The sequence below is a fragment of the Vanacampus margaritifer genome, chromosome 9 (assembly GCF_051991255.1).
Source record: "Vanacampus margaritifer isolate UIUO_Vmar chromosome 9, RoL_Vmar_1.0, whole genome shotgun sequence".
Lineage (NCBI taxonomy): Eukaryota > Metazoa > Chordata > Actinopteri > Syngnathiformes > Syngnathidae > Vanacampus > Vanacampus margaritifer.
Window position 1 is genome coordinate 23,510,910 of NC_135440.1, and position 21,814 is coordinate 23,532,723.

General features: G+C 39.1%; 1 protein-coding gene across 2 annotated transcripts in view; it reads right to left on the bottom strand.

Annotated features, from left to right (window-relative positions):
- The window catches only part of LOC144057782 (mannosyl-oligosaccharide 1,2-alpha-mannosidase IA), a 141,467-nt gene that overhangs the window by 33,292 nt on the left and 86,361 nt on the right, over window positions 1–21,814 (bottom strand). For both annotated transcript variants that reach the window (XM_077575683.1, XM_077575682.1), the window contains 2 exons: window positions 12,316–12,431; window positions 9,102–9,182 (listed from right to left, as the gene is read on the bottom strand). In XM_077575683.1, coding sequence (XP_077431809.1) covers window positions 9,102–9,182; window positions 12,316–12,431 — 197 coding nt within the window. The remainder of the gene's footprint in view (window positions 1–9,101; window positions 9,183–12,315; window positions 12,432–21,814) is intronic.

Here is a 21,814-nt window from a genome sequence, read left to right on the forward strand (position 1 = left end):
TTCCCCCTTTGTAAAACAATCAAGGCTTTCGTTCTCAACCAAACTTCAGAATTAAACTGCAAGTGCGATGTGGAAGACAAAGAACAGTTTTCAGAATGTGGAACATGAGGAATGAGGCAGCAGGCATAGAAACGGCAGTAAAGCCCCCCCGTTGAAAAAGGAGGCTTACAGCACGCACTTGACAGGCTATTTGACGGCCTATTAAATACCCGCACAAGGCATCTCCATTTGGTGTTCTACGGGAGGAAATCAGAGCGCGCCATTCCTGCTCGCTGCCATCGCGACTGACTCGCTGCTGCCGCCGCGAAGCTGAAAATTGCTTGGAAAAAGAACATTTGCGCGCCGCAACCTGGCTGCAATTAGAAAGCACAGCGTGGCGGCGCGCGGATATTCTATTTTGTGCGCTAGCAAGCGTGCGTGCTGCTCCAAACTCTCTGTTAACTCGTTCGCTGCCATTGACGGCTATAGACGTCAAAAAGGAATTTGAACTATTAGTTTCACATTTTTTTTCTAGGTATGAAAACCTAGGGAAAAAAATGTATTGTACATTTAGAACAGATATAAAATGTGTGATTAATCTTGAGTTAACTCGTGAAGTCATGTGATTAATTACAATTAAAAATTGTAATCGCCTGATGCCCCTACTTAAAAAAGAAAGAAAATATTATAAAAAATGAGGGGCGTCAGACAATTAATTTATTTTAATTGTAATTAATCGATTGATTAATCACAATTTTTATATCTGTTATAAATGCACAGTAAAAAAAAATCTAGGTTTTCATACAAAAATGGGAAACTAATATAGTTCAAATGAATTTTTGACGTCTATAGCCGTCAATGGCAGTGAATGAGTTAAGACTGGAAAACAAATGGCTTTAAAGGAATCCTCAAAATGTCCAGAATTCCCCAAGCATGGCTTCTTGGGATGTTTTTGTTGGTCTGCTCATAATACAAACGTCTACCAAATGTATGTACTATGTAAAAGTAGCTTCAGGGGCTGAATTTTTAAAGTGTTCCCGGCTGTGCAAATGCGGCAAATCTGGGTGCCTGATGTGCCCCACTAAACGTAAACACGCCGGCAAAATTAACCACTCGTAAAATCAACGAACTGACAAATTAATAACCATCTGTATATAATGTAATCCCTAATCCCAGCGGATGTCTTGATGAAACGACGACCTTCATTTGAGCCGATTTAAAACAATTACAATACTGAGTTAAACATTCAAAAGAAGCAAGCCGTGCATGAAAAAAGGTTCTTGAGTGTTTCCTCTTTGAAGGCCTTTTTTTTTTTTTTAATAGGCCACGAGAGACCACCAGGCTTCGTGGTCGAGAAATTCACCCATCTAAGTGCTAATTTTTAAAACAAAATTGTACGGATTAAAAAAAAAAAATCATTACAATGGAAGCATTGATTGGTGGCGTGTGAACTTCAAAGTCCAAGTGCGAATCGGAGAAAAGAAACAAAAGTATTTGCGCATGCAATATTTCTTTGGTTGATGCGGCAGTCATGATCTGAGTCCTATGGATTCTGCCTAGCAACAAGTGACCAATCAAACGAGTGGCCAATTACTCAATTGTTACGTCTAATTGAGAGCAGTATTTTTGTATCAGTTTACTTCTCGCTGTATCCAAACAGATACTGAGGAACAGTCCTGGTCCCCTTGGATAAAATCTGCCAAAGATGAACAAGAAACACATGCTAATGTTAGCTTAGCCGAGCTCTGAATGACTAACCTATCCTGGGGGCACCGCACAAATTCTGCCTGCCAAAAAATGAACACCCATGCTAGCATTATCTTAGCTATATAGCGTATGAAGAATTATCGCGGAAAGGATGTCTGGTATCTCAGATTGACATCCTGAAGGACATCCGAGCGGCAAGGACATGGTCTGTCGTCGTAATGCTACATTAGCATCGAGGCGAGTGGCTATTTGTTGGCCAATAGGCGCTCCACGAGCGCCCGCCTTCCCCCGACATCCATTCATCCTTCCTGATCATCACCTCCAAAGTGGGACACTGGTGTTCCCATTAGCTAATTGCCCTATGCCGAATATGACGCCGCCCATCAATCAATCAGCGCAGTCTCGGTCGTTCTGGAACTGAGCTAATGTGTTTGTTTTTAACACGAAGGTACTGTATCTAGAGTTGAAGTTCCACAAGGACTTTTGAGTTAATACGGGCTAGCGTGTTGAATAATTAAATGGGTTTCATTCATTATTTATTTCAATTGATCAGCTCGAGTGAGCTAACACACTATTTATTCATTTAATTAATGGCCGCGTTAGCATGGTAATATAGTCACGCTCAATTATGCCGCTATTTTTAAATTCTGACATTATTCTGGCATTAGCTAATCTGAGTAGACCTGGTTTGTTCTAACCAGCATCAAAACTCAACTTAACTTTTCCATGACGTTAACTCGAACTATGTCAAATGAGAATTGATTAAATGCTAGTCGGTATGCTAAAGTATATAGTAAGCTAGTAGACAAAGTGCTGAGACACATGAGATTTTTGGGGCACTGAATAACACGATGACATATTTGAACAACACTGAGTTTTCCAAGTGAAGCATTGCACGCTCGAAGAAAATGTCCAAATGCACCCAAGAATGAATGCTAACATGCTATCAAGATAGCAACCTGATTAACTCATTCACTGCCATTGACGGCTATAGACGTAAAAAAATTCATTTGAACTATTTCTATTATTTTAATTTTTTTTCCACTTTTGTTAACAAGAGTATGAAAACCTAGAAAAAAAATTATTGTACATTTAGAACAGATATAAAATTTGTGATTAATTGTGAGTTAACTATTGAAGTCATGCAATTAATTACAATTAAAAAAAATTATCGAAGAGAAAAGATTATTAAAAATTTGGGGCGTCAGGCGATCCAAAATTTTTAAATCGTATTTAATTGCATGACTTCACTAGTTAATCACAAATTTTATATCTGTTCTAAATGTACAATAATTTTTTTCTAGGTTTTCATACTCTTGTTAACAAAAGTGGAAAAAAATGTGAAACTAGAAATAGTTCAAATGAATTTTTGACGTCTATAGCCGTCAATGGCAGTGAATGACTTAAATAAGTCAGATCAACAAATGCTAACAGGCTAAAAAAAAAGTTGCTATGCTAGCAATATAGCAACTTAAGTACAGGAAATGCTAAGGATTGGAATGAGAATGGATCAAATAGATGACTCTTGATAAATAGCTGGATCGATAGCGAGATAGCAAGACAGAGAGACAAACAGATGGAGGCGGAGAGGGTGAAAGAAAGACAAACATGCATCCAGGGAGGACGAGGGGCTTGAAAATGGCTAATGAGCGAGTGAGAATTGGACCAGATGAAAAGCGGCTCCGCAGACGTTATGTCCATTATGTGCTGCCAAAGCCAACGTTTTTTCATATTTGTTTTGTGTGTGTGAGATAACAAAAAGGTTTCACGATATGAGAGCGTTGAATTGAAGGCTGACAGTTTGGCGTTTTTCTTTTTTTTCTGTACTAATTGTCTTCATTAGGCTTACATTATTTTAATGTTATTTCATTTGATTACAGCTTCAATCATGTGACGTCGTTGATATCTTAGTAGCATCTAAAAAAGTAAAAAATCGAAAATTCTCACTATGTTGAGCGTTTCTTTGAACGCGCTTTTGAGCATTTGTGTTGTCATGTTTGTTTTGCGGCTTTATCCGCCCGTGTAATCACATTGTTGGTGTTTGTTGCGCCTTGACCTCCGCTCGCCGCGCACAACAAATTGATATTCATTACGTGGCTAATGCGAACCTCGCTTCTTTCTCCATCAGATATGCGGGAACATCATGGAAATGATGTGCGGGTGCAGTCGCATCTGTTTGTCTGAATGCGCCGTCTCCAAAACACTTTTGCAATTATTTGACGACGACGCCGCAGATTTGCTGATTTCAGTGCGCTACAGCCTACGGAGGAAAGTAGCACTCTAACATGCTTTAACTTGTCACACTAACACAGTGAAAGCTAGCAACACGTACAGTAGCAAGGCAGATGGTAATGTAGCTACATTACTCATTGATGCTAATGCTAACATAGTAACAAAATACTGTAGATGGTAATATAGCTACATTACTCATTGATGCTAATGCTAACAGTAACAAAATATTGTAGATGGTAATATAGCTACATTACTCATTGATGCTAATGCTAACATAGTAACAAAATATTGTAGATGGTAATGTAGCTACATTACTCATTGATGCTAATGCTAACATAGTAACAAAATATTGTAGATGGTAATGTAGCTACATTACTCATTGATGCTAATGCTAACATAGTAACAAAATATTGTAGATGGTAATATAGCTACATTACTCATTGATGCTAATGCTAACATAGTAACAAAATATTGTAGATGGTAATATAGCTACATTACTCATTGATGCTAATGCTAACATAGTAACAAAATATTGTAGATGGTAATGTAGCTATATTACTCATTGATGCTAATGCTAACATAGTAACAAAATATTGTAGATGGTAATGTAGCTACATTACTCATTGATGCTAATGCTAACATAGTAACAAAATATTGTAGATGGTAATGTAGCTACATTACTCATTGATGCTAATGCTAACATAGTAATAAAATATTGTAGATGGTAATATAGCTACATTACTCATTGATGCTAATGCTAACATAGTAACAAAATATTGTAGATGGTAATGTAGCTACATTACTCATTGATGCTAATGCTAACATAGTAACAAAATATTGTAGATGGTAATGTAGCTACATTACTCATTGATGCTAATGCTAACATAGTAACAAAATATTGTAGATGGTAATGTAGCTACATTACTCATTGATGCTAATGCTAACATAGTAACAAAATATTGTAGATGGTAATGTAGCTACATTACTCATTGATGCTAATGCTAACATAGTAACAAAATATTGTAGATGGTAATATAGCTACATTACTCATTGATGCTAATGCTAACATAGTAACAAAATATTGTAGATGGTAATATAGCTATATTACTCATTGATGCTAATGCTAACATAGTAACAAAATATTGTAGATGGTAATGTAGCTACATTACTCATTGATGCTAATGCTAACATAGTAACAAAATATTGTAGATGGTAATGTAGCTACATTACTCATTGATGCTAATGCTAACATAGTAATAAAATATTGTAGATGGTAATGTAGCTACATTACTCATTGATGCTAATGCTAACATAGTAACAAAATATTGTAGATGGTAATGTAGCTACATTACTCATTGATGCTAATGCTAACATAGTAACAAAATATTGTAGATGGTAATGTAGCTACATTACTCATTGATGCTAATGCTAACATAGTAACAAAATATTGTAGATGGTAATGTAGCTACATTACTCATTGATGCTAATGCTAACATAGTAACAAAATATTGTAGATGGTAATGTAGCTACATTACTCATTGATGCTAATGCTAACATAGTAACAAAATATTGTAGATGGTAATGTAGCTACATTACTCATTGATGCTAATGCTAACATAGTAACAAAATATTGTAGATGGTAATGTAGCTACATTACTCATTGATGCTAATGCTAACATAGTAATAAAATATTGTAGATGGTAATATAGCTACATTACTCATTGATGCTAATGCTAACATAGTAACAAAATATTGTAGATGGTAATGTAGCTACATTACTCATTGATGCTAATGCTAACATAGAAACAAAATTTTGTAGATGGTAATATAGCTACATTACTCATTGATGCTAATGCTAACATAGTAATAAAATATTGTAGATGGTAATATAGCTACATTACTCATTGATGCTAATGCTAACATAGTAACAAAATATTGTAGCGGTAGAAAACCGAGCGTTAAAAAGTGGGGAGAATTTTACATTGATCCAATTTGATAACATTTAGTAGCAACTTGAATACAGAACACACTAGGCAGCCCAAAAATTATTTTACTGTACATCACGCTTTGTAGTCTGGTCCTATGAAACTTGATCAAAATGCTAATATGCTAACAGTTGGTCCAGGCTTTATATAATAATCCTGATAAAAAAATAATAAACATCTACGTTTCGAGTGTTCTTTACTCTCCCGATCCATTCTTTGTATGAGCCCAAATGAGTCTGCCACAATTGGATTCCTGCAGTGAGACGGATGAAAGGTGTGATGCATTTGAGGGGGAGAAAGGGGAGGGGCAAACAAATCAACTGCGGGGACTCATTAGAGAGCTCTTAATGACGACAGCCTTGTGGCAAGCAGAGCCTTTTTCTTCCCTTTCGGTCCTGTCGCACTGAAGTCTTTGTTAGGCTTTCAAGCTGCAATTAATAAAAGCATTCATAATAGTTCATAATAATCTAAGGTTCATAATAGTGTATTTGGTTGTATTTGGCATGAAACTTGATAATCCTTTAATACTTTGTATCATTCAAAATAAAATAAACAGTTTAAAGAAATAAATGCCACCGCCTCAATGGATTGCCATTATCTTTTTGACAACAAGCTACTGTAACTTCTCTAGACTGACCTTACATCAGTGGACAGACCATCGACAAAAAAAGAAGCAGCTGTCAGTCTTTCCGCAAAATATGAATAAAACATGCAGCTTGCGCACGCGTCTGCGTGACTGACAGCTGACACACGTCAACATCCATGAGTCTACCCAATGTAAATATCGGCTTGTTAAAAATGCCATTGAAGTTGGAAAATCTGCCGGTGGGAAAACCAACAGCTCTAGGGAAATTTGATGATCTCATGAAGGTTGATCTCATATGTGAAGATAACGCGGTCATGGCAAGATGCTGCACTGGGATGTGGGTAGATGTGCCAAGGAAGGAAATCCATGGCTGTACTGTATTCACAAATGAACAATAGATGCTCTGTTTAACAATAGAAATAGCCTCAGGCTCTGAGCTCAAATAAAATGCCGACAACTGTCAAAAGAACGAACATGAATCAAACACAATCATCTAATAATCAGAGAGAATGAAGACACAGGCTAACCTTGCCAGCCTGGGGAACCTCACTCCATTCACAATCCATCTAATGCTCACAAAACAAGGTTACAACAGTCTACAGATGAGAAACATTAGCATGTTAACATGTGAAAGCATGTTATAAAACATGCTAACATTGCCAGACTGGGGGGACCTGACTCCATTCACATCCCGGCTAGGGTTGCAAATGTCTTTTTGGGAAATAAGAGCATATCACAATTTGTGAGCAGTCCCCATGGTATGGAATATGCTAACTTTGCCAGCCTGGGGAACCTCACTCCATTTACAATTCAGCTAATGCTCACAAAACAAGGTTACAACAGTCTACAAATGAGAAACATTAGCATGCTAACATGTGAAACCATGTTAAAAAAACATGCTAACATTGCCAGACTGGGGGAACCTCACTCCATTCATTTCCCGGCTTGTGGTTGCAAATGTCTTTTTTGGGAAAGAACATTTGGTTAATGTCAACACATTTATTGGATGCATTTATGCTAAATTTGCTAGCCTGGGAACCTCACTCCATTCCTTGCCCAAATGTCTCTGTTGTTTCTAAATATGTTTCTTCAGTATTAGTATGAGCACTAATACAAGCTGAAAATGAATTCGTCACCATCACTCCATAATGTATAGCCATGCAGATGCATTCGAAGAGCATCTCGTGAAAATGGGTTACATCCAACGTATTCCGCTATATCGTATATGTGTTCACATTTCAAATCAATTTTCATTAAAGCCGCCGGAGACTTTCCGTGGGCGCTTTCTCCATTAGCTCCTGCGCAGCCGTAGCATGTGGTCGCTGTTAAAAATAGTCCACCTACGGTGTGGGGGTGGGAGCAGAGAGAGTAGAGAGGTTGGGGGGTCTTTGCTGCAGGGAGATGCTCATTACGGTGCCTCACTGACCTCCAGCCACTCTTCACGGATAATGAAGGTTTGTCTTGGTAACCTCACTCTATTCTTTTCCCACTTTTCTTTGTTGTAAGGCTACAAACGGTGTTTTAGTGTTTTGTATTAGAACATTGTTTTTACCAGCATTATGTATACGAAATTATGCTAACGTTGTCAGCCCGGGGAACCACACTCCATTTATTTATTAATTTATGTATTCATTTTACCAGTCCGTCTTGGAGCTATATGTGGTGCTTTGTATTAGGACTGTTTGTCAATCAAGTGTAAATGCATTTATGCTAAATTTGCCAACCTTGGGAACCTAACTCCATTCATTTTGCATGATTCGGCATGTTGTAAATCTAAGTATGATTTTTCAGTAATTTGGATTAGTTCGTCGCTAATAATATAATGTAGATGCATTCATGCTAAATTTGGCAACCTGGGGAACCTCACTCCATTTATTTTTGCATGACTCAGCATGTTGTAAATCTAAATATGATTTTTCAGTAATTTGGATTAGTTCGTCGCTAATAATATAATGTAGATGCATTCATGCTAAATTTAGCAACCTGGGGAACCTCACTCCATTTATTTTTGCATGACTCAGCATGTTGTAAATCTAAATATGATTTTTCAGTAATTTGGATTAGTTCGTCATTGTCAATATAATGTGGATGCATTCATGCTAAATTTGGCAACCTCGGGAACCTCACTCCATTCGTTTTCTGTGTTTGTCCACGCGTTGCAGCTATATATTGCAATTCAATATTTTGTACTAGTACTTTGTTATTGTCAATATAATGTAGAGCTATTTATGCAAAATTTATCATCACGGGAAACCTTACTCCATTCATTTTTAGTCATTTCCAGACATATTAATGCTAACATTTCCAGCCTATGGAAACTCATTCCATTCTTTTTTCACTGCCAGATCAAACGTGATGCAATCCAAGACGGATGTCAGTAAATCCAATTCACCTGACATATAGGCAGGTGAAAAACTAGCCGTGAAAAAAAAGCAAAGTCCATCTTTTGACGCAACCACACACACACACACTCACTCTCGACTTGCACTGCCACACACTTCCCAGAAAGTCTTTTTATCCGTCAAACTTTGGACTGGGAAAAAAAGCAGGAAGTGGATTTCGGCGGGCGGTAGTGCAGCGGGATAACACCACTAGACATCTATTCATCTTACCTCCTCTCCCGTCAGATAGTACGCCGACAGCAGGCCGCCGACGTAACGGATGTTCACCTCAAAGAGCGACGCTTCGCCATTCTGCGGTGAGAGAGAGAGCAGAAGAACTTCACTTGTCAGCCTTGTCAGCATCCAGATGACATTAAAGCATTAACACATATGATCATTAATAATGTCATCATTCAAACTCACTCGCAGACTTTCTCTTGTCTAATGTGTATATTTAGAAAGCAATAGCGTTAGATTTGCATTGTCGTCAACGGAGAAATGACAAAAATGGGACCCCGGCAAGTCGTTTGATACGCAAGCTGACATCAGTCAACGCAGTGATGGCATCATGAGTAAAATATGAGCTGAATCTGTGCCACGCACATGCAACAAAAATATTTCCACATATAAGAAGCCCTGATAATTCTTTTTTGTAAAGGAAAATGTATCAATAATTAACTTCAATTTCAGTTCATATCAATATTTTCCTTTAAAAATTATTAAAATAAAACACATTTCTGGAATTTCAGCTAGTAATATGTTTACATTTTTCATTTGACAAGCATCTTTTTAAAAACTATTTTTTATATATAAAAAAATATTATGATATTATAATATATAATTTATTTCTCATTTATTACAAACCAGTTGATTAAAACAGAAAAAAATAAATAAATTCTGCTATTCATAAATTAATTTAGCTTTCATTTTTACAGATAAAAAAAAGATGTTTAAAAACTTTTTTTTAAATATTTAGCTTATGAAAACAACTAAAGTTAATTGAATACATTTATTTTGCATGTTGTATGTAATGCATCACAATGTAGACATTTTTACATTCATATATTAAATCACATTTTAAATATTTTATTTTTCTCAAAGATTGATCAAAAATAACTAATATGTAATTAAATGAAAGATTGCAGAAGAAGAGTCCTACATTTTTTGATGAAAGTTTGAAATTTAAATTCGCATCAAAAATATTTTCAAGATTAAATTTTTTGTCAATTTGATTAATTAAAAAATTAAATAGAAAAAATTTATATTTGTGCGGAATTATTTGTAAATATTTTTTTCAGTCAATTTATTAAAAATATGAAATGAAATCCTAATTTCACGGGTTTACAACGAACTTATTTTTAATATTTAAATGTAATTTTATATTTAAAATGTTATCAGATTAAAATACATGTTGTACAGGGTGGCGTGGCTCAATGGTAGAGTGGTCGTCGTCCCACTCAGAAGTTGTGGGTTCGATCCCATGCCATTGTTACTACATCGCTATATAAATATAATGCCATTTACCAGTGAATGACAGTTGTATTAAATTATACTTCATTTTTATTTAATCATTGCATTGACATAATAAAATAAGACAATTATATACGGCAGCATCTGCGGGTAAACGGGAGATTGACACCGTGACCCTGTAGTTAAATACTATCGACAAAACGTAACCCCAAAAAGGCCAACGCTAGATTTACGCTCCTTATTTATGAGCGTCAAAGTGCTGACTGACGGTAAAAAAAAAAAACTAAATCGATGCGCTTTTAAGGCTCTCATTTGTGTCGATCTGGGTCATAACGAAGCTTTTTGTGAAAACAAAAACTCTGAAGAAGAAAAAGAAATGGACACGCTGGTGATGACATCATCCTCTTGGAATGCTTTGTGTGAGCAGCCGGTGGAAGAAATAACGAGACAAAAGATTTGTTTTTCCTTTTTCTTTTTTTTTTTTACCTCCTCCTTACCGCTCACAGTGTTCATATGTTGACGAGTTCATTTAGAGGCGGCAGCGCAAGTAAACAATGTGAATAAATATGGAGCTTGCAAGTGAGTAAAAATGGACGTAATGTAGGGGGTCTCAAATCTCTATCATCGTCACCGCTGCAAAAAAAAAAATGGACTGAAAAAAGTCAAGTCTGACAACAGTTTCACTGAGCGGCACAAAATTTGGCGGAGACGTCTATTGTGACAAGACACGTGAATGAGTTTCAAGGACACATGTCGGAAATTGAACAGGAAGTTGAAGAAGCCATTTTGGGGCTGATTCCGTGGCTGAGGCCCGATTAGAAGCAGATATCTTAATTGCAAAATGTGTTGTCTATGCCAGGGCAACTGGTGGCCTCTTGAATAATTTCCATTTTTGAAAAAACGTGTTGTTTTTTTTGTTTTTGTTTTTTAGAAACCCCACCAAAATCTTATATTATATGTCATTGTAATGTAGTAGGGTCACATAAACAGCCATTGGGCAGTCGGTGAGCATATAAGGGTCAGGTGCCTCAAGAACCCAAGGTCGCAGAAACCCCGGTTTGAATCCGGGTCACGGCACTAATTGAGAAGTTCTAGCAAGCTTCTACTGTTTCTTTTACTCATTTGCTCCCAAAAATGTATACAAAACATTTTATTCTAAATATTGTCATGGTCCCAAAAAACGTATTTATATGTGTTTTATTTTTTTTTTAATGCTAGAGCATACAGAAGGCTTTGATGTAGCCTCAGAACTGAAGAGAATGCTTGAAGCAATGGTAGTTTTTAGAAAAACGGCCAGCAGGTGGCAGCAGAGTATAAGAGATCAACCAGGGCCTTGTTGCAAAAAGCTGGTTTCCCACTGTTTTAAACAGATTTGTGAATAATGATGAAACTTAAGCTATATGCTAATTGCTGCAAAACAAAGAGACTTAAATCTTTCTTTTGGTAGGTTCCATGTTTTTAATCGCAATAGAACACAATATTCTGTAGGCCTTGCAAAATTAGTCAAAATCCAGTAAAACAGCCAGGAGCGAAGGGGGTTGCTTCAGTGAAAATGACTGGCAGGCAATGAGTTAATGCTCACTTAACTGTACATTCTCAGTTGATTAATGGATGCCAGTAAAATCAAGACATGGCTGTGGAGCCCTTTACTGCCAGATGTGGAAGAAGGTCTAATCTACTTCCCTCACGATTCCTACTCTTAGTCTCCGCCCAGCCCATGTGACAATGTGTGACCCCTACGATCTTAATTGAATTCAGCTAATATGTGTGCTAAGGGTGTCATACAAAAAGGAAGTCAAGTCAAAGCAACAGAAAAGTCCTACCCATTAAATTCTATGCACCAAAGAGGTCTAATAATCTCCCCATCGAAAATGAACAGAAAGTCGTCGATTTTGGTTCGAAGCAGCAAATGATTTGAGCACGACTCGCCATTGATGTTGTTTCAGCGCTCGATAAAAAACAGTCACGGTCTTACCGAGGTTAGGTCCAGGTTGCTCCTGACCCACTCCTTAGCGTCGTCGTACTCGTTCAACAGTCCCATAATGTAGAGCGTGTCCAGCGAGTCGATGATGGATGCTCCTCTCAGGCCACCTGGAAGCACGGGAGACAAAATGACGAAGTGTCGCCGCGCCGTGATTTATGACCGCCGGCGCCGCAGCTGCTGCCCAAGAAACATTTATGACATTCCTATTTGTATACGGATTAATCAAATACTGTATAGCGGCCGTCGGTGCTCGAAAGCCCCCGTGTATTTTGACAAAACACAAAGGTAATCAGATTACCAAAATAATTTGATATAATCGATTAGTTTTCACTGAATCGATTCATCATTGCATCTCTACAATACTATTAATGACTCATTTGACTTGATTTTAATACACAGATGTTTGGGAATTGAGCAGTTCCGATTCGTGTTGCTTCTTTTTCGGCACGAAGAGAAGACGTGTGTAAAATTTCATATAAGGCACAAAAAACAAAAACCTTAAAGTGAAGAAGATTGATTGTGTGCCCGGACAGACAGAGCAGATCAATCCATCAATGTTTGTTCTCGGGGTGCACACGTGTGCCAATAGTGCATTTCTTTTTCTTGGCCTTCCTGCAGCCCTCGGACACAAATGGACCGAGAGCCCCAGGGGCCGACCCAGGCTAATGAAGCTAGCCTCTGCTATGTTGGTAAGCGCGGGAACAAACATGCACAAGTGTACTCTGTATGCTTTGTGTTGTATTTACGACTGATACTTTTGTTTTATTTTCTGTATTTCCATAACAATGAGTTTGTTATTGTGGAAGGGTGTTTGTAAAATGTTGACACACTCGTTAGCTGCAACCGATATTACCAGTAACTTTTTGATACAACCATAAAAATAGGGTTGTAAAATTCAATAAAAAACATAATGAAGTAATGTAATTTTCTGTGATTACAAATTGTATTTATTTTTCATATTCAAACGTTTTTATTGAATTATTTAAATCTAATTGCATTTTCAATTAAAAACGGTTCATTTTATTTAATCAAAAATGTATCTGATTTTTAAGCTTCTATATTTCTAGTTTCATTTAAATCCACAATGAAATCACATTAAGTTTTTATTTTTTAATTTATTTTTGTTAAATGATAGAATTAAATCTATCTAAAACTCATTTACTCCCAAAAACATATACAAATGTTCTATTTTAAATGTTTTAAGTGTTCCAAAGACATATTTATACGTTAAAGTTTTGTTTTTTTTATGCCAGAACATTCAGAAGGCTTTAATGCAGCCTCTGAACTGCAGAGAACGGGGGAAGGAATGGTAGTAATTACAAAAACGGCCAGCAGCTGGCAGCAGAGTATAAGAGATCAACCAGGGCCATGTTGCAAACAAGCTGATTTCTCCACAGTTCTAAACAGATTTGTGAATAATGATGAAACTTAACTATATTCTAATGCTAATTTCTGCAAAACGGAAAAAAGTAGATACTTTTTCCTGATGAAAGGTAACACGCCATCGTCATGTGTTCATTCATCACGGCTGTCAAGTGGCGGTCAGCAATGGACGCGGGCGGGACACATTAGACCACCGCCGTCCACATCATCAATCAGTGATGCCATCAAATGACAGACATCTTACGTACACACACACACAACTATGTTACATAAAGTATGTGTGCCTTTCTTCAATGTCACCGCCAGGTCTTTCTCAAAGGCGTTTCCCCTTTCATTTGCATTACCAATCATATAGCATGTAAGGTAGAGTAACTACATACCCGCTACACTATCTATGGACTGCTAATACAAGAGTGGCTATCGGAGCTCACAAAAGTGAGCATTATCATGAAGAGTGTCTGCGAAAGTTCAAATGAAATGTGAGCATCGTGTAACAGATGCCTCGGTGAGGGTAAGGTGAGCCGTTTTGGTGCGGCGGCTGATGCTAATTGATACAGATGCTTGGATTCGCGCTCATCACGCCACCCTGTTGCCAGCGGATACCGCCATCCAATTATCAATGGCGGGGGGCAATGGGCGTCTTGTTAGCGCTAATGCCGTCTGGCACCATGGAAGCGGGGTTAGCGCGTCGATGAGTCAGCGCGGCGTTAGCCACGGCAAGCTGCTTGCTATTCAGGACACACGCATGGTAGTTCCGGCGGACGGATGAAAAGAAAACAGGCCGGCGCGGTGGCGGCGGGATTAAGAAGATCGAGGATGAGAAATGTCACCGTGTCCATCAGTCAAGATTGCCATCTATCAATACAGTTCTAAAGTATTGGAAGAGTACGGAAGAGGATTATAGGGCCAGCGAAGAGAGAGGAAAAAAATGGTTGTCAGGATACTGACTTTATTCTCAGAATTCTGACTTTAAAGTGAGAACTCTGACTTTATTCTCAGAATTCTGACTTTAAAGTGAGAACTCTGACTTTATTCTCAGAATTCTGACTTTAAAGTGAGAACTCTTGACTTTATTCTCAGAATTCTGACTTCTCCTCCACAATTCATAGCTGTACGTCACAAAGTCAGAATTCTCACTTTAAAGTCAGAATTCAGAGATTTAAGTCACAATTCTGACTTTAAAGTGAGAATTCTGAGTTTATTCTCAGAATTCAGACTTCCCCCCCACGATTTATAGCTCTACGTCAAGAGGTCAGATTTCTCCCTTTAACTCTTTGACTGCCAGACGTTTTCAGAAACGGGTTGTCCCCAGTGCCAGCCGATTTTAAGCATTTTGACTGATCTTTCAAGGTCCATAGAAAATTATGTGTTTGGACTATGGAAACACACATACTACCAAATGAAAGATTGGACTCTCATCTTTCATCAGAAAAAAAAGTTTGTTTCTACCTTATTCCGTTTTTGAGTAATCAACAATAGAAAATGGTTAGTTTCATCTCTGTTTTGAAACAAACGTCTTTTAACGTCTTTGGCACTCCTCCTTAGGATTTTACTAAAAGTTATTTAACGTTTTTGGCAGTCAAAGAGTTAAAGACAGAATTCTGATATTAAAGTGAGAATTCACACTTTAAAGTCAGAATTTTTAGAATAAATTGAGAATTCTCACTTTAAAGTAAGAATTCCGACTTTAATCTCAGAATTCTAAAAGCATAATTGTATCTTTAATCTCAGAATTCTCACTTTAAAGTCAAAATGCTCACTTTAAAGAGTTTAAAGTCAGAATTCTCCTAACCCTAACCCAGAATTCTGCCTTTAAAGTCAGAATTATCACTTTTAAATCAGAATTCTAAGAATAAATCGAGAATTTTGACTTTAAAGTCAGAGAGTCTTGAGAATCCTGCCCACCCTTTTTTCCACTTCACTGACCGTAATCCTCTTCCGTAGAAGAGTGAGGCTAATTCCTTTTTTTTTTGCGAAATTTAACTGCTTTAGATGAAGTCACTTCAGTAAAAGACTTAAAATATGCTTCAATCACAGTCATTGATTTCAAGCCACTTTGTCTTTTAATGAGTGGTGACACGATGCAGATAAGATACAGCCAGTGATTAGACAAGCCTTTCCAGTCAAGCCTTTTACATCATGTCATACTCTTTAACTCCTCTCGCACTTTTGACCGCCGCTTCAACCGCGTCCCGTAGACATAAGCGGAGGTTGAACGGGCCCCCGACCGGCGGCCTTTACTACAGGTCGATACGCGATCAAACACCGAAGAGCGTCTCGCACACATTAACTAAATCAAAGGCTAATATTGAATGCAAAACAGCCCAGACTTGATTAGAGCCGGCGTTCCAGACTCGGCGCACCTCAATCTAATCGTCTAATTTGGCGCCCGGGGAAAGCGCGGCGAGCGTGTCAGGATGGCTGATATGACAGCCTCTCAGATGAGATTACACAAGTGTTATCGAACGCTCGCATCCTCCCCGCGATCCGTAAGCCTGCCGCGCATCCATCAAACACGCCGGGGTAGCCGCGGTCAGCACGCTTCGGATGCCGCAAAATCTGACAGGAGGTAAAAGCCGGAAGATCTGATTAGGCTGGAAAGACTACAAGACAGTAGGAAGCTTTCACAGTAGCATTCACTTTGCCAAAATGGGCCTAAAATGTCAGATTCAAAGCAAAATGAAAGACTTCCTGGGTCTTTTCAGGGATCTGCTCGAGACAAATGCAGACATTGCCGAGAACCCCCAATCAAATGTAAATTTGCCTACAAATATTGGTGAATTTCACGGTTAGTCATCACAACTTTGTTGCCAACCGTAGTGATGGTAAAATGAAGCTTCATGAAGCACTTGCGATACTTTTGGACTCCTCTAGATGGTGCTTTTGGGTTTAACAATAAAGGCGAGTGCAATGAAAACTGATTACATTTCCATTGAATCTTTGAACCATGAGTGCCATCTAGAGGAGTCAAAAAATATCACAAGTGCTTCATGAAGCTTCATTTTCCCATCACTAGCCAACCGGCGCCCACACGCAATGACTTAGTGCCGGCCGTCCGTCCACTGTACGTGGTCCAAAACTTGGTCGCAATTGGACAAAGTCTCTCAGATCATGTTTGCCTGTCAAGGATCCCTTGAAATGACCAAAATTGGTCGTTTCAAACCAAAACTGAAGACTGATGATTGGGTTTTTTCAGGCTTGGTTTCTTGAGACTTTTTTGTGGGTCCGTCCGTCTGTGATAAGACATGCCTGCCGAATTTCATGTTGCTAAGTGGAAATGGCTTATGCGGCTGATTTATGTGTTGCAGGTTTTGCTACAGACCAAGCGACGGAGCCCCTAAGGTGACATAGTAGGGGGAGAAAAAATTTTTTTGCGTTCCCTCAAAAAAACGTTAGCATTCCCTCGTAGTGATTGGGAGATACGGCAAAAGTTGTTTTTCCGAGGGGACGCAATTCTTTTTTTTTTTAACTGAGCTGATGTACTTCCGGGTCAACTTCGGTGTGACTGAAGAGGAATAAAATTATTTGTCCTCTTTGCGTGTTCCAAAATTTGAAGACAGATTTAATGTAAGAAAAAACACCTTTGCAAAAATGATTTAATAAAAAAAAAAAAAAACAGAGATCTCTGGACATCGTGACAGACTCCAAACATCACGTAACAGGTGGAATTTCAGAGTGCCGAATGTGTGTCTTCCGCGTGTAAAATGGCTTCTTATAGTTAAAACCGACCGCCTCTCTTTCATTTGTAGACAAAACATACTCTCTGGGTACTTTTCCGTGAGCGATGGCGCAAACAGAGTCAGGGGTGTGTGTTCGAAGCAGATTCTGTTCTCAAGGACCAAATGTGTGTTTTCGCACAGAACACTGAGAAGGAATTTTTTTGACCAAACAATATGTTCCAGCTTAGTTCAAGGTCAAATTATACTGAGTTCAACACTATCTCACATCTATAAAACATTTCAACATGGTTAATATAAAGAATTAAAATGTTAATAATGTATAACAATGGTTAATATATGAAATAAAGTATTAAAATGTTAATAATATCTAACATGACCAAAAGCGACTGCCGTAGATATCTATGCTATCGTGCCGCCGCCACCTCTCACCCGTGTATTTCAGGATACGGTATCCAAACTGACCCGGGAGTACATAAATGCGCAGAGATATATAAATAATTTTTTTTAAAAAAGGCGTCCATTCGCAAAAACAAAACTGCGTTATCTCGCATTTATTACAAGGGAACGCTAACGTTTTTGCGAGGGAACGCATTCTTTGCAAGAGAACATAATCTTTGCGAGGGAACGCAAAGTTTCTTGCGAGGGGACGCAATATTTTTGTTTTTTGCGAGGGAACGCAAATAAAACTCAAATTTTGGCGCCTGCAAAATTTGGTGAGTTTTGAATATGGGACAACCTTTAAAATTGTGATTTCACTTCCACTTACACACAGTGACAAAAATCAATTCCTTTATAATTTAGTGTCGTCCAATTTTGTACCATTGAACAAAATTTGTAGGATGAGTTTGTCTTTAAAGGACCCCCAGAAAACCGGCGAAACAACCTTATGGGGCTCTTGCTACTTTTCTGTGGGTCGACTCATGAGAGATCATCAAGGTTCAAACATTCTTTACATTTTCTCGTGTTTCTTCCACCAATATTGCCGCCTCCATTTTGAGGAGGCAAAACCGTATACTTTATTCAATTGACTCTGAACGTGGAACGCTGTAGCCCGGATCCAATTCGCCTTCATTTTCACCCCCAATTACATTAACAATCCCAAATATTTGGTATGATGGCCTTGAGGAATGTCAGTTAGCCTCCGAAGAAACATTTGTCCGCACTGCTCAACATCACACGAACCCAATTCCACTCCGGCGACCGCTCTTGGTTTGATTGCGGCGTCACCCTCCTTCCTTTCCAGGGCGCTTGGGGGGGCGCTTGGGATCACTCGTGACCGAACCCCCCCACCCCCACCCCCCCTCGCTTCTGAAGTGTGGCCCAGACTGCTGAGCAAAGTGCGAAAGTTCCCCCGAGCCTAAAAGGACAAAAGGAATTCATTTCACGCAACTTCGCCCTGTAATTCTGCCACCGCCTTTTCCCGCTTTTCCGCGGCGGGCGCCTGACTTGGAATGGTTATGCCGGCAAACGCATAACGCGGGGCAATAAAGGGAAGGCGATTGAGACACGGCGAGACTGCTGAGGTCAGGCGGCCAAGTCGTTGCTTCAGGAATCAAACACATTTGTTTGTGCGCGGTGGGTGTGCAGTGAGCGGCGAGACGACGGCGAAGGGAAACAGACCAGATTGATGGAAACACAAGCGGATTTTTCTTTTGGAATGAAAATACATCGTACTGAATATTGTTTTGACACTGGTCTGACAACAACCTCAACGACTTCTGTTGAGAGTCTTCTGCCCAGATTTAGTCATTAACTGTTTTAATTTCCTTGAGCTTGGTGAGTGTATTGAATGAGGTCTGGGGCCTCGTCTGTTTCCACATCAATGGGCCAGTTTCTGGGGTTGAAGTCAATGTGTATTGGATAATATTCTGTAAAAGTGTAAAAAGTCTTATCTACTTCCGGCTGTCATCATGTGTATTGAACTCAGGACTGGGGGGGGGGAAGGTGGTTCAAGATAGTATAAGAATGCTGCGAGTCCGCTGTAACTACACACTTGCGAGAGGAACTGCAGCCATTTGTCTGTAAACTTGCTTGTGTCCAGAATATTCTGTAAAATAAATCCTTCGAAGGACCTGTTCACCGATCTCCAGTCTGTATTCAGAAAATCAACATTCTCTCTACCCGAACAACAACGAACACGCGGAAGACAAAGATAGTCTTCTAACACTTCCTATCATTTGCTTTAAACCAAAATGGCTGACTTCCTGTGAATTTCCTGGCACGGCCTGTTGAGATTTTTTCCCAGACAAAGCCTACCAAATTTCTCAACGCTATTGCGTAGAAGTGGATTTTTGGGGCTGAATTAAGAGTGAAAAACAATCCTTCCAAATGTATTTTTTCATCAGGGTGAACATGGCTGCAATTTATTCAACTAGATGACAGTTGACGGACACAAGAAACGAAATGAACATGGAAGTTGCCATGGCAGCAGGTGTATAAGAATTGGCTAACTTAGCGTCTTCTTAAGAGTAACCTCGAAATGAACTCACCTGCAAACTTTGCTGCCATCTTCCACCCACACACAATTAGGAAAACATTTTTCCCCCCCAATTTTGCAGCGCCGGTGTGTCTAGTGCAATATTTCAAATTTGTTCGCAATCAGACAAACTGAAGGACAAGATTGCTTTTGAAGGACGTCTGGGAAATGGTATGGCAAAATGGCTTCCTGTCTTCCTGTGTCTATTCGGGCATGGCTTCTTGTCTGACAAATGTTTTGGTGCTATGCTGAACCGATTTAGAGATTGTGAATTTATTGCTTTTTATAATTTTTTTCATATCTATATACCGTACCTACCTACCATATTTTACCGCAACTTATATCCAATTTTATCGTATCATGGAACATGTTGGAACACACTGTTTGATGGTCCCCAATTGACTCATTTTCAAAGTACCATTTTTAAACCGTCTGTCCGGAACAGTAAATGTTAGCAAAAATGCCGGGATCCAAGATTAAAAAACACGATGAATCAAAAGACGTACAGATGTGACCGGGCCGGATGTGACCGGCTGCACTGAAGCAACTCTAAATAAAGTTGAGTTTATTAATAGTCGGCTAAACCCGCCACGGGCTTAAGCGCTTGGCAGGAAATGTTGGCGATTAAAGCTAGCAAACGGGGATTACTACGACATGTCTCAGGTGGTCGTGACGTCACCTCGATTACGAATCGGCCCCGCGTTAGACGACGTCAGCGCAGACAGATCAGTGATCAGATTACGCAAACATGGGATTTGAGGCCATCAGGCGAACGACATCAAGTGGTTCGAGTCCATTTGACCCTCATCAGCCTGCCATGGAAGCGTTACAGTAAAATGGAGCACCCCCCCCCCCCCTCATAATCCAGCAGCTTCGTCATACATTCAGCAACTAGATTTTCATCATCTTGGCTATAATCCCTTTGCAGAGGCTTGATGACGGGCCTGCGTTCCCCTGAGGGGGACTTGCTCTAATCCCCGAAAGAAAGAGGACGAATTTGGTGGTGGTGATAATGACAGGCACATTTGTGTTTTGCTTTACGTTGCCAGTTCTTCCAATTAAAGGCGTTAGCGATAAATTAGATGTCCAAATGTTTGACAAGGACGGCCGCTAACGGAACAATGTCAGCTTTTATTAAACCAATCCAGTCGCATCGTATCCTTTCCGATCACATAACATCCTATACCAAAGGGGTAGGCTACTTTGGTTCCTCAACACCCGCAGTCCCACCTCCAACACAGGTGATTCAAATGATAAGCTCATCAGCAAGCTCAGGATAAATCTGATAATGATGCTCACCGGTTGGAGGAGGGAAACGTGAAAAACGCGCAGGACTGCGGCTCTTGAGGACCAGGGTCGCCTACCCTTGTCCTATCCCATCGTACTCTGTCCTGTCCAATTGTATTCAATATCGTATCTTGTTTCCTGCCATATTCTATCCTATCACATCATACCTTGTTGTAACGTATCACTTCCTATCCCACTGTACTTTATCCTGTTGCCTTTTAGTAGTGATGGGAAAATGAAGCTTCATGAAGCACTTGCAATATTTTTTTTTTTTACTTCTCTAGATGGTGATGTTTGTTTGAAAGATAATAGCTTGTGCAATGGAAATTGTTTGAATTTCCACTGCAGCTTTAAAGCAAGAGTGCCACCTAGAGGAGTTAAAAAAATATCACAAGTGTTTCATGAAGCTTCATTTGTCCATCACTACCTTTTAGCCTACCATCCCCCGTTACCGTACCATATCCTGTCCTATCCTATCGAATTCATACCCTGTCCTATAGTAGCATCATATTATATACGTATGCTACGTCCTATAAAATGGTTGCCGATTGCATCGTCTCCTATCACAATGTATCTATCGTATCGTATCTTAATCGGTGAATAATTTCTCCTGTGACACGAATGGCCCGCGGGCCAGACCGGACACCCTCTGGTGTAAATCATC